Source organism: Gobius niger, assembly GCF_951799975.1.
Source record: "Gobius niger genome assembly, chromosome: 6".
In the NCBI taxonomy this organism is placed as follows: Eukaryota; Metazoa; Chordata; class Actinopteri; order Gobiiformes; family Gobiidae; genus Gobius; species Gobius niger.
Window position 1 is genome coordinate 15,204,594 of NC_136857.1, and position 12,069 is coordinate 15,216,662.

At 40.7% G+C, this 12,069-nt stretch overlaps 1 protein-coding gene across 2 annotated transcripts; it reads left to right on the top strand.

The window, feature by feature from the left end:
- Positions 1 to 2,950: 2,950 nt before the first annotated feature.
- dclre1b (DNA cross-link repair 1B) lies at positions 2,951 to 6,963 on the top strand. 2 transcript variants are annotated; one of them, XM_079558256.1, is made up of 5 exons: positions 2,951 to 3,124; positions 3,306 to 3,516; positions 4,483 to 4,648; positions 4,741 to 4,923; positions 5,498 to 6,963. In XM_079558256.1, exons 2-5 carry the CDS (start codon positions 3,319 to 3,321, stop codon positions 6,769 to 6,771), a joined length of 1,821 nt encoding a protein of 606 aa, XP_079414382.1. In that variant the 5' UTR covers positions 2,951 to 3,124; positions 3,306 to 3,318; the 3' UTR covers positions 6,772 to 6,963. The 2 variants fall into 2 exon arrangements, with proteins under 2 accessions (XP_079414382.1, XP_079414381.1); XM_079558255.1 differs by lacking the exon at positions 2,951 to 3,124 and having other exon boundaries at positions 3,264 to 3,516.
- Positions 6,964 to 12,069: the final 5,106 nt, after the last annotated feature.

The window sequence follows — 12,069 nt, forward strand, 5'->3', positions numbered from 1 at the left end:
TGAATAGGTTCATGTGGCATTATAACACTCAAAAGAGCCTATCGATTAATAGTGATGTGGAGAGGAGGATTCTGTGGTAGAATTTGCATCTGTGCAACTGCAGCTATTTTAACTTGGGTATGATCGAGCTACTGGGCCTATGAAACTGGTTTGTTCACATGCACAGTTATTGTCAGTGGAAATAGCTTACCAAATGCCACTCACACTTGTCTCAGTCTTTCTGAAATTTGGATGACATGAAATCAGAATATTTTCTTTTAATGAGTTAATAGATAAACTTGATGGTAGAGCGACATAGCTCAAAACGAGTACTTAAATAGCAAAACTATAGGCTATTTAGGATCAAATCTACATCCGTCATGATTCAAATCCTATATTTGCTTAACATAGAAGATGTTGCTTATGTTATTTTCTGGGGGTCAATCAGAGTTGAAAAGACAAAAACAAATGGTGTTTGCGCGCGTTGGTGATAAGAAATGGCAGGTCCCAGACTGTGCTGCCATCTGTCCTTATATCACACACACAGATCCACTGATACACTGCTGCTGCTGGGGCTGACAGCGCAGTGTTTTCATGCTGTAATAACAAGCCGACAGGAAACCAGTCATCCTCTGACCTCGGCTCTCCTAAAGTGAGGAAAGTAAACAGAGCTCGGTTTTTGTCTCTTTCGGGCATAGGTTTGATGGGAATTCACAGGTTTGGTTTGTGGATGAGTAAGTATGAATCAGCTGTAGAATTTTATGGGATGTGGACTGTGGCTGTTTACAAGTTCATTGTAAGCTTTTTTGTGGTGTTGTGTTGCTAAGTATATTATGCAATTCTGTTTTATAAAGTGTCGCACTTCAAATATCACACCCTCAATTACGGCATTGAACTTTTCAATACGTTCACAAGTGGAATCGTGACATTTAGCAACTGATTAATCACTTCTATGACTTGATCCTCTCCCAAATCTGAATATGAAGCATGGCAACATGCCAGCAAATTATTATGATTTCGCATTGAGTACTATACAGAGAACATTGTATAGCTTTAGTGTTTTGCTGTATGAGGTGAAGGTATTCATTGTATTGGACTAACAACACACAGACACAGATATATATTAAAATAGATCATGCCGGTACTAAATTGAGCACACCCTTCATACTTAAACACAGTGGTTCAGAATACACTTTCTGTTGAAGAAAAAAAAGCCCTTCAATGAATATATGAATATGGGCTGTCAGTCTAAATTATATCAAGTTTTTGGGGCATCTCAGTTTTTAAACCATACTGACTTTTTGAACAATAAATGTACCCATTCTCAAGCACCTTTTTGGGCAGGAATAGTTTCTATTAATATTCTCCCTCACTCCCGCCTTGACAGACACTAACTAATGTTCTCTCAGCATTGCTCCACTTCCAAGCAATAAATCAATACTTAGGCTTAGCCATGTATTTTTTTTATTTTTTTTATATCTCAAGCAAGATTTGAATTACAACATTTCTGTGCCTAAATTGTGCAATATCGAAAGGGCAGCTGAGTCATGGATGTTTTTGCTGGGCCATACCAACCTCTCTCTCTTTGTAGATAATCTACTTGATCTCTTGGCATGGGATTTTTATGAGTTGTAAGAGTATTTCTGTCCACAGGGAGCATCATGTGCGTAGTTCTGGGTTTATAATTACCTGAAGTTGTTGATTAATTTGCTCTCTCTGTGAAGACTACTCCGTCGAAGCATGACAGGGATTCATCTCTGCTCGTGACAGGGATGAGCAGGTATTATCCACAAAGTGTGCAGCAGGGAAAGGGTGAATGCGTGTCACCATGGCAACGTTCCCATTTTGTAGTAACACCCCCCCAACCCCCACACAGATGTAATATTGTTGAATGGGTTTTGGATTATTATGGGTAATATATTCCAAGTCATTTGAGGTTGATGGAGGGGGTGGGGGTGGCGGCCAAAGGAAACTACAGGGCTAGTAATTTATAATTGATCATCTATTGTCAGTCATGCTAGTAGTACATGTATATATAATTGAAATTAGCGTATAGGCTCGGCTGACATAAGCAAATCTTAATATTATATGCCACTTTTGATCTGTGAACAACCAGATAAAAGCAGAAATGTAGCAAGTTTCTTTATATTAGTGCATGTTGTCCTACTAGAATAAAGAACTACATCCCAATTTGTAAATATATGTATGTAGACATGTATACATACTTTTTTTTTTTTTTTTTTTTCAAAAGACAACAGTGTGAAGTGTATGGTGTGAAGTAACAAAAGGGGCAGGTATTATAAGACTTGTTCTCTTCTGCTCCGCTTCATTCACACTGTGTTGGCTTGGCGGTTTTATTGCGATTGTACGACATCACTTTTGAATGAAAAAAAAAAAGTAAATATTAAATGAATCTAAAAGTGTCAACAACATACAGAATCACTGATGCTGAAATATGCCCTATAGCCTATAGTACAATTGCATGTAGTTCGAACAAATAAAAAATACCTATGGGCCATGGCATTTATAGTTGCTGATGCTGTTTTGTCTATGGAGCACATTTTTAAATGTATTTTCCTCTGCCGCCCTCTTCTGGTGTGTGGTGTGCACTGCATATGTGTATCCTACAATCGGTCAAACAAACAAAAACAACACGTCGTTATTGTAAAGGATGCCAATATCAACACACACGATTGATACCACGCTATATCAATCGTGTGTGTTGATAGGCTAATATTGGCACCCAAAACAATGGCGACGTTTTTTTTACCGATCCTGTGCCAGCAAAAAAAAAAAAAAAAAAAAAAAAAATATATATATATATATATATATATATATATATATATATATATATATATATACATTTACACCTTACCGGTAATTTTATCAAAAGCCAGTCTGTGTAGACAACTGTTAAACATCTGGCGCCGAAAATCACTACGCACCGCTAGGGGTCAGTGGCGGCTCATCGGGCGTCTTGTGGAGTCTCGAGGAAGTGATGGAGGCGGCGGCTGTGCAGAAATTTGAACCAAGTGCTACAACGCTACACGCTACTGTCAACTCCAAACCCTGTGCTCCACTGAAACCGAACAAATGTCTGGACGACTTGTGGAAAAAGCTGCATAAAACATTTGCGCACTGAAACGTAAGAACTAAGATGCTAACCTAAGCTATCCCAGGCTCCTAGCGTTTCTGCATGCACCAAGCAACATACCGTTTCATATAAGAAAAGAACACAATCTTAGAGTGCTGGTCGTGTTTATCAGGTGGCTGGGTGCGTTGTGATGTCTGCTGATGTCTGCTCACATGCATTGGTGGACATCCAGTGCGCAGTAAACCATGTCAGCGAATGGAAAAGTGATCCCATGCACCCCGCTTGCCGTGGACTTCTGGCAGGTCCGAAAATGCCCCTTGAGCCGCCTGTTCTTCCTGTCTCACATGCACAGCGACCATACTGTGGGGCTGACGTCCACCTGGAGCAATCGACCCATCTACTGCTCCCCCATCACCGCCAGGCTGCTCCAATTCAAGCTCAAGGTACTGCCATTAGCCACCAGTTATACCTGCTTTGTTCTGTCATTCTTGACCTAAACAGGCGTTGCTTTTAAGGTAAACATCTCATGAAAAAACAAGTTTCAAGTTTAATGGTTTTGTATAGCCCAATATCACAACAGAAGTCGCCTCAAAGGGCTGCAACAAACATCAAGGCAATAAAACACAGCAATAAATATGACAATTAAAAGTTCAAGTGAATCCAGGCAAATATAATGTCCAAAGGTAGCGATGAGCGGCGTGGGCGTCCCCCGTCCTTAGACTCTCCAGTACGGCAAGGAAAAACTCAAAAACCCGACAGGAGAAAAGAGAAACCTTGGGGAGAACCACAGAAGGAGAGATCCACTCCCATGGACGGACAGGCTATAGAGACCCAGGGCCGAAGGATCCCTCAGCAGACGGGCCAAGATCACAGACTGTCCAGTCCTCAGATTCCAGAATGCCAGTTCCTCCGTTCACCCAGGTTCCTCCATTCGATCTAGACAGGCACTCCCGAGGGGGAGTGGGACAGGAGACACCATGTGAATAGTGATGAACAGACTACAGATAAATTAAGTATTGTATCATGATAAAACAAAGTCTGCAGTAAGAAGAAGAGGATAGCGCTCAGTGGACCGTACTTCCCACAGCAGTGTTTCTCCTGAGGCAGCTTTACTTCGGGCTGTGGGTTAGTGCTTTACCAAACTGACCTGATTATAAGCTAATTCGAAGAGGTACGTTTTGAGCCTAGTCTTAAATATAGGGACTGTGTCTGCTTCTTTAACGTGGGCTGGGAGTTTATTCCACAAAACCGGAGCTTGGTAGCTAAAGGCTCTGCCTCCTACAGTAATTTAAAAACACATTGCAATATTCATGTTATAGCACGAATTTCATAAGACAAAGTGGGGCAGTGACCTTAATGGCTTTGAGGGACATCCTTTGCAATGTTGATTGAGCTGGTTGTCTTTGCAGGTGAAAGAGCAGTGGATCCACCCGCTGGAACTGGGTGAGCCGCACCTACTGCCGCTGGACGACATTGGCAAAGAGACGATGACTGTGACACTGATCAATGCAAACCACTGTCCAGGAGCTGTCATGTTCCTGTTTGAGGGATACTTTGGCTCTATACTTTACACTGGTCAGTTTAAAACACTTCCAGTAGATTAATGTTCAGTGTATGCGTATGAATAAACTTGGCGCAGCTGAAAGTAACCGCACTGTCTATCTTAGGTGATTTTCGATACACTCCCTCTATGCTGCGAGAGCCCGGTCTGAGAACAAACACGACTATCGATGTCCTGTACCTGGACAACACCAACTGTGACCCCAACCGCACACTCCCATCCAGGAAGACAGCCACTCAGCAAATCAAGGAGATCGTCCGCAATCACCCGAACTACATTGTTGTCATTGGTAATTATATACAGATGCACAGAATCTATAAACCTATAACAAAGAGTTAGATGTGTCAATTACAATACTTTTCTGACAAGTATCGTAATTAATGATTAACACCAGAAAACACCAAACTGAAATGCATTACTAAAGCATAAATAAGATGCTCCACAGTTTGAGAAACACTGCCAGGCATGCTGGAGACACTTACTCTCTCAACCCCCCCGGGTATCTGGAGGAAGTGTGCCTGGGTAGGGAAGTCTGGGCATCTCTGTTCAGCCTCAGACTGCTGCCTCTGCAATCTGACTCCAGATAAAGTGGAAAAAGATTTCACTGCAAGAATAAAATGCTCTCATGTTTTAGTTAGTGATTACCGTAAATCCCGGACTATTGAGCGCACCTGAATATAAGCTGCACCAACTAAATTCAGAAAGAAAAATGGAAAAGCAGGTGTCTGTCCATGTTTTAGCATGGGCCGAGAGGTGAGCGTGGTGCGGGGACAGGTTATAAAAAGTAATACTACTACTACTATATTTCTTCGTAAGACGTAAACCTTTTTATTGATTTTGTTTTTATTTTATTTGTCATACAGGCCTGTACACGTTGGGTAAGGAGTCTCTGCTGGTGGAGCTGGCCCTGGAGTTTAAGAGCTGGGTGGAGGTGAGTGTCGAGCGGATGGAGACTCTGAAAGTCCTGGATCTGCCTGATGTCTTCATCACAGAACGAGGGGCGGGTCGTTTCCGGGTTGTGGACCAATCACACATCAACTCTGCCTCCATACGGCAGTGGAACAAAGAAGAACCCACTTTGGCCATTTTACCCACCAGTCGCCCTCTGGTATCCTTCCATCCCAATGTTCATATTGTGCCATATTCCGACCACTCGTCCTATCAAGAGCTGGAGGACTTTGTGTCTGCTATTAAGCCCACGTCTATAGTGCCAATCTTGGGCCACTGCGTTCCCAGCGGTCTGTCTGCCTTTTTACCACACAATAAGCGGCATGAGTTCTTAGTCCCGGAGTCTGTTCGAGTTTACATGTCAAGGCAGGGTGATAACCAGCTCAGCTCAACTGGATTAACCAATCCTAGGCGCAAACTCCTGCCACTGCCGCCTAAAGGAGTGATTTTTGAATCGCCTGAGAAGGGGCCCATCCTGTTTGGAGACGGAGATTGGCAGTCAGAAAGTACACAGATATCTGATGAAGAGGACATGGACACAGACTGCAGTGAAACAAACTCTTTTATTCTGGGCCTGTCCAAAACATCTGTTCCCATCAAAAGTAAAAGACAAACTGGGGGTTTGTGGAGTCTTAACATTGTTCAAACTGTTTCGGAGGAGATGGCAATGTCCGAGTCGGTGCCGTTCTCTCAGTTCAGCCAGAGCGATTTTGGTCCAATGGAAATTCTGAACAACCCCAAGGTCAGCCTAAAACCCAACAGCAAAACGAGAAGAGCTTGTGAAATCAACGCCACAGTAATCAATGAGGAAATGGATGGGGATCAGCAATATGGAAATGACATTGATAGCAGCAGCCACACTACGACCAGAAAGAGCATAAGTCAGCAAAATAACTGTGACATCATGTCTGTGGGCAGTATCCCAAGTCAGCACAATGGATCTGGCTTCGAACCCATCGAAAGTGAGAAATCAATGCATAACTGCAATAATAATGTCTCCTGCATATTGAGTCATAAGCAAATATTTCAACAACAGTATTTGGAGAAACTGGAAGAGGATCTCCTGAAGAATCTCCCCTTCTCTGAAGACGATCTCACCTGTCTGCCTCTGTTTGATCCTTGCCTTCTCTACTCACCCAGGCAGTCGGATGCAGTGAGTTCATCCTGTGCTTCCAAAAGCACTCCTTAGGTCTCATTATCATGTTACAAACAGATCACTCTTGGTATATACTGTAATATGAATCATCAAAGTTGTTAGTCAGTGTTGAAATAGCCATTTTGTGTTAAAGGCACTATACCTGATTTTATTTCTAGAAATTGAATGAAATTTGTTTTGTCCTCCTCTGTCCTCTATTCAATTTTAAAGTCAAACATTTGTGGAGGAAAAAACTTCATTTCTGCAATTCTAAAACATTTAGAATTGCAGAAATTCTAAAGTTTTTGAACTTTAAGGCTATTTTTCTAGCATTTTTGTGAAAATTACCCTGAAAAGTGCCAAGTTGTGAAATGTGCCTATAAACTTGTTACTGTGACGAATTTGGATGCTCCAAATAAGTTGGTTGATCAGATATTGGGCCCTTAAGACCCTATATCTGATTTATTTATTTATTTTTTACAACAATGAAAGAGGGAGGTATTAAATCATTTCTTTCCGAACACTTTCCTAACTTCCAAATTCTTCCCAGGAATAAATCACTTTTCACAACTATTTTCATCGCTTTTCATGGTCAAAAATCCTAGCAAACTAACCTGCAAGTTCATGATATTGAAACAAATGCTTAATTCGATGCAGTCTTTTCATGGCAAATTTCCGAGTTTACAATTCACTCAAGGGGGACAAAACCGATTTAATTTCACTAATATAAAAGAATCAGTTATATGCCATATAACTGATTCTGATTGATAATATGGCTTTTAAAGTGCTTTTATGCTCTAACTGTGGTAGTGGCTGACCCGGCTTTACTGTCCTAAATTATGTTTTGCCTTTTTAAATAGGTTTTTGTGTGAATATCCTGAAGCACTATTACGTTAAATGTTAAAATGTGATTTAAAAGAGTCAGTTGTATTTTATGTTTCATTTTGTATTGAAGTGGCCTGCTCGCCTTGATTTATAAAAAGATGCCGTTTCATCCAACTTGTGAATTGTAGCATTCTTCAGTGTTTTGAAAAATACCGAAAGATTAAAGTTGTGTTTATTTTGTAACAATAGACAGTATGCAATTCATTGTGTTTGAGAAAAGCCAAAGTAATGTTCAAGGGATCTCCCCCTTCCTTCTGTTTTGTTCTACTTTCACATTGAGACTTGGCCTTTTCAGTTTGCTGCAGCTGCGTAACCAGAGCCTAAGATTACTCTGCATTTAATGCCTGTGTTTTGTATATGTCTTTGAGCACTTTTTGGATTTGTGTTGGAAAAATAAGTGTTCTGCAGTGTAAAAAATGACTTTGTGTTTATTTGTTAATTGTTATTACTGTTTGTTGTCAGATCTCATATAAAACCTTGTTAAAGAAAGCATTTTTCTGATTATTCTATTAAAATATGGCTAATAAAGTGTCTACCGTATCTAATTGAAATGGTGGCGTACAACTAAGGCTTTTGTGTTTGATATAGTTATCAAGTTAACACATTATTGTGCATGACAAAAATAATCTATTTTCAACCTAGAAACAATAATCCAAAGCTGTAATGCATTTTTAAGCCTTAAGATGGCAGTAGTTTGTCGTGAACAAACAGATTTTTTAGTCTTTTCGAGAATATCATTACATAACATTTTATATAAATGAGAACAATGTATGTATATGCTATACAGTAGATTCACATTCCACACATTCACATCTTGAGTGTCATACAGTAGGCATATGACAGCAGAGCAGTATTAATATACTGTAGTGTTGAGGCTGGAGCTGAGAAAAGCTTGCCTTGTGTTTGTGTCTGTTGTGTGGATGTTGCGCTCAGGTCTGACTGCTGCCCTACATGACCACAGGGCAGCTCGACCTGTCGATCACTGAGACTGAGAAAGAAACTTCAGAGTTTCACTGTTGCCCCTGGGCAGCAACCGACATGAGTTTGATTCACAGCACGGATATTGATAAAAGCTTTTTCTTGGAGACCTGAGTTTATTCTATTAAAGGTCCTGGCTGTCAGTGAACTGGTATGAAAACATTGAAATAATGTTTACAATTGAATGGAGGGTTAAACTGAAGTCACAAAAGGTTAGGTCTGGATATGATATATTGTCTGCTATTAACGTTTACATTAGGAGGAATGGATACTTGCTCTGTATAAATCAAAGCCCTAAAGTCCTCGGACTTCATGCTGAGATATCATAAAGTCAGGATCAGTGGGATGTCAGATTGACACCAGCTCATGAAGGCTGAACAGTGGAGGTTTTATGTGTAAAGAGAGGGAGCTGGGATTAGCGCTCACACTGAGGCTTATAAAAGAGGAACCGTTTGTGATGACAGGGGAGCACCACAGGTGTCAGATATGGGGCCGCTGCCATGTGCGTGCCAAAACATTCCATTTTGAGTTCTAATTTCCCTCATGATAAGTTTACCTGCTAGAGGTGAGTTTTGTTTTATTAGTTTGAGTAATATTATGTTCAGCCTGTCTTCTCTAAAGCTAAAAAAAGGGTGTGAAAAAAGTCAAAGTCATGAGGTCGTCCTCCTCTTTAAAGTTTAAACCTTCACCGATCATTGCCTCTACTTAACACAAAACACGTCCACGACACATCCTCTCTTGCTCTTTATGCTGCCATGCTACCACACACTTTCCAAAGGTTTACCAAATCTAATGAGATCAAAGTGTGTACAAGTGAGTCTGTTCAGAGATGCTAATTCATTCAAACATGTTTAGCAGGCTCATTCCAAAGGTGCATTTTTGTTCTTCAGCCTTTACTGCAAGTGCACTGTGACTGCTCCTGCTGATATGTGATATCACTCTGCTCCATATTCAATGATATTTTTTGTTCTCTTCATATAGTCTTAAGAGTTAAACAACACATGCACGCGCAATGAGAGAAATCTAGAAAACCCACAGTCTTCTGGCACATTCCACACAACACTGCCAATACAATATGTTACAGTGTACAAAATATTTCTGTGTTAGAACCTCAGCTCAAGTGGGTGCTTCCATAAATTGCTCCGTGAAAATTAGTTTTTAAAAAATCAATAGTTTAGGAGTGTGTGTGGAAATGGCGGCTCGACATTAATCTCGTAATCTCTCTTGACAGCTGGGAAAATAGACTCCTGTATTCCTCCGATCTGATGAAATGCAATCAGGACAAGACTATGCCCAGGAATGAATTTGCATTAAGAACCCTGCATATTTTTACTGCGGCTGCCTACATGCCCCCACAGCTATTTTAAGGCAGAAGCAGTTAAGACGAAAACAAAAAGCATGTTGGGAGTGAAAAGATTTGGGGCGGGTATGATAAGACTTGAGTCCAGGAAATGAGAGGAAATGTAGTGTATCTCATGGCCCGCAGCATCGCAGCAGGGCACCAGCCACAGTAATGGATTTCTGACACACACCATTACTCCGGTGGGAATAATGAGGACGTCACCTGCAGGACACACCCCCCACAGGTGTGAGATGGAGATGAGACTGTGATTGCGACGCACTTACAGGCCAGCGGAGCTTTTCATTTTGTCTGAACATAATATTTAACATTTAGTTTGGTGCATATTTCCAGAGCTTGACATTTACTTTTTTTGCTTATTGGCTACTGTGGCTAGTCTTTTTCAAATGTTAGCCGCTTCGTGTTTTTAATGAGTTGTGAAATGTTACATGAAAATCATCGTCATAATAAAAGCCTAAGGTGCAGTGGTAATCTTTTCTTTGGTTACAACATACTGTATGGAATACCTGGATCTAGAGAAGCTGTACAATTTTTTTTTTATGAGTAAGTCAAGTCAACTGATCAGTAAGTGATTCCCAAAGTCATTATTAATGTTAATTATGCCACCTATGAAATACATAGTGATGATTAAAATGTGTTTCTCTCAAATTCTCAGTGCAATCAATTGAAAGTTTTGCACAGATATATATCTGAAAAGTACGGGAGGCCATAGTTGTAAGGCAGGAAAGGGAGAGAGTTCAGCTTCCTGACAGCCTGATGGATGAAGCTGTCCTTCCGTCAGCTGGACCTTGCCCAGAGACTCCGACGTGGGTGGCGAGTATAATCAGTATAAAGGCTATAAACACTACTTTATATCACCACAAGTGAATAAAAGTTATATGATAGTTGCTTGAACAAACTAATCAAAGTGAAATGGCACTTGTCCTTGCATTGTACTTAGAGTCTCCTTTGATTCCTTTGAATAATATAGTATTATCTCTGTGTCACAGCCGTAACCATTGTTGAGATCAGAGTTCACTAAGCTGACTTTCAACAGCAGACTGAAAACATTTGGACATTGGTGTTCATCTTGTTGTCTCTCCTTGTCCTGCGGGCTGACAGGAAGGATCCCGTGGTGTAATTTATAGCTCTGTTACACAAAATACATTCTTCAGCAGTGTCTGGGGACTCCACCAAAGCTGCCTTCAAGACCCACAAATAACACCGAGAGTACATGACAGGAAACTCACACGTTTCTGCTGCGGGCGTCGGGGGCTACGCCACACAGGCACGGGTTCGTCAGCTCATCCATGTGTTGAACTGGGTTCCAAAAGTTATAATCAGGGAAAAGTGTGTCAGATTTCATGCTGGTATAATGATAAACTAAAGCTGCTGGATGTGTCTTGTGCATATACATACAAACAATTCATTTTCAGTAGTGAATATGACTTTCCAAAACACATTTCTAAAGAAAACACGTCATTACAAACAGCACATTAGGAATACATCAATAAATAAGATTATGTCAATAAAATAATATAGAATAATTAAATAACATATTTTCTATTTCAGGTAATCATCGACCTCCAGTTTATTTGGATGCCATAGATGCCAGTTCTAATGTAATGCACTCTGTAACACAATATGGACATGGGAGCAGTGCAATAAGCATTGCTGTGAGTGGATGTATTTATAGAGCCTGCTCTATGCTTTAGAATAGTAAGGCATGGTCAGAGATACAAAATACCAGTAGTATTAAAGTAGTAGAGCAGTAAAAGTGTGGTATGTTTTTCAAGAAAGTCCTCTGTAAATGTCCAAACAACTCATTTGCATTCGGGATATAAAATGGTGGGAACTGAGATCCCCAGAACATTCTTCATCGTATGGCAGCTGTAGTATTTCAGCACCATGGACAGCGCCCCATATGTTTACATCCTGTTTCTCCTCTGCGACAGCCCATCTTTTCCCCCTCATACATTTTTCTCCAGATTTGCAAAGGAGAAAACATCCATCTAGTGCAAATGACTGCTTTTTCTAGTGTGTCGCCCCCATAGACACTCATCACCCGTGCAGTGACAGCCCTACCCTCACTCAAGCAATAACTCCCCACTGCTGAGGGAAGCCAAGTTTAACCAAATGCATCAAGTTGA

Bases quoted from the DNA above. Each gene is read 5' to 3' on its own strand.
- dclre1b (XM_079558256.1), top strand. From the start codon at position 3,319: ATGTCAGCGAATGGAAAAGTGATCCCATGCACCCCGCTTGCCGTGGAC. The intron at 3,517-4,482 runs GTACTGCCATTA...TTGTCTTTGCAG, and splicing joins TGCTCCAATTCAAGCTCAAG to GTGAAAGAGCAGTGGATCCA. The intron at 4,924-5,497 runs GTAATTATATAC...TTTGTCATACAG, and splicing joins GAACTACATTGTTGTCATTG to GCCTGTACACGTTGGGTAAG.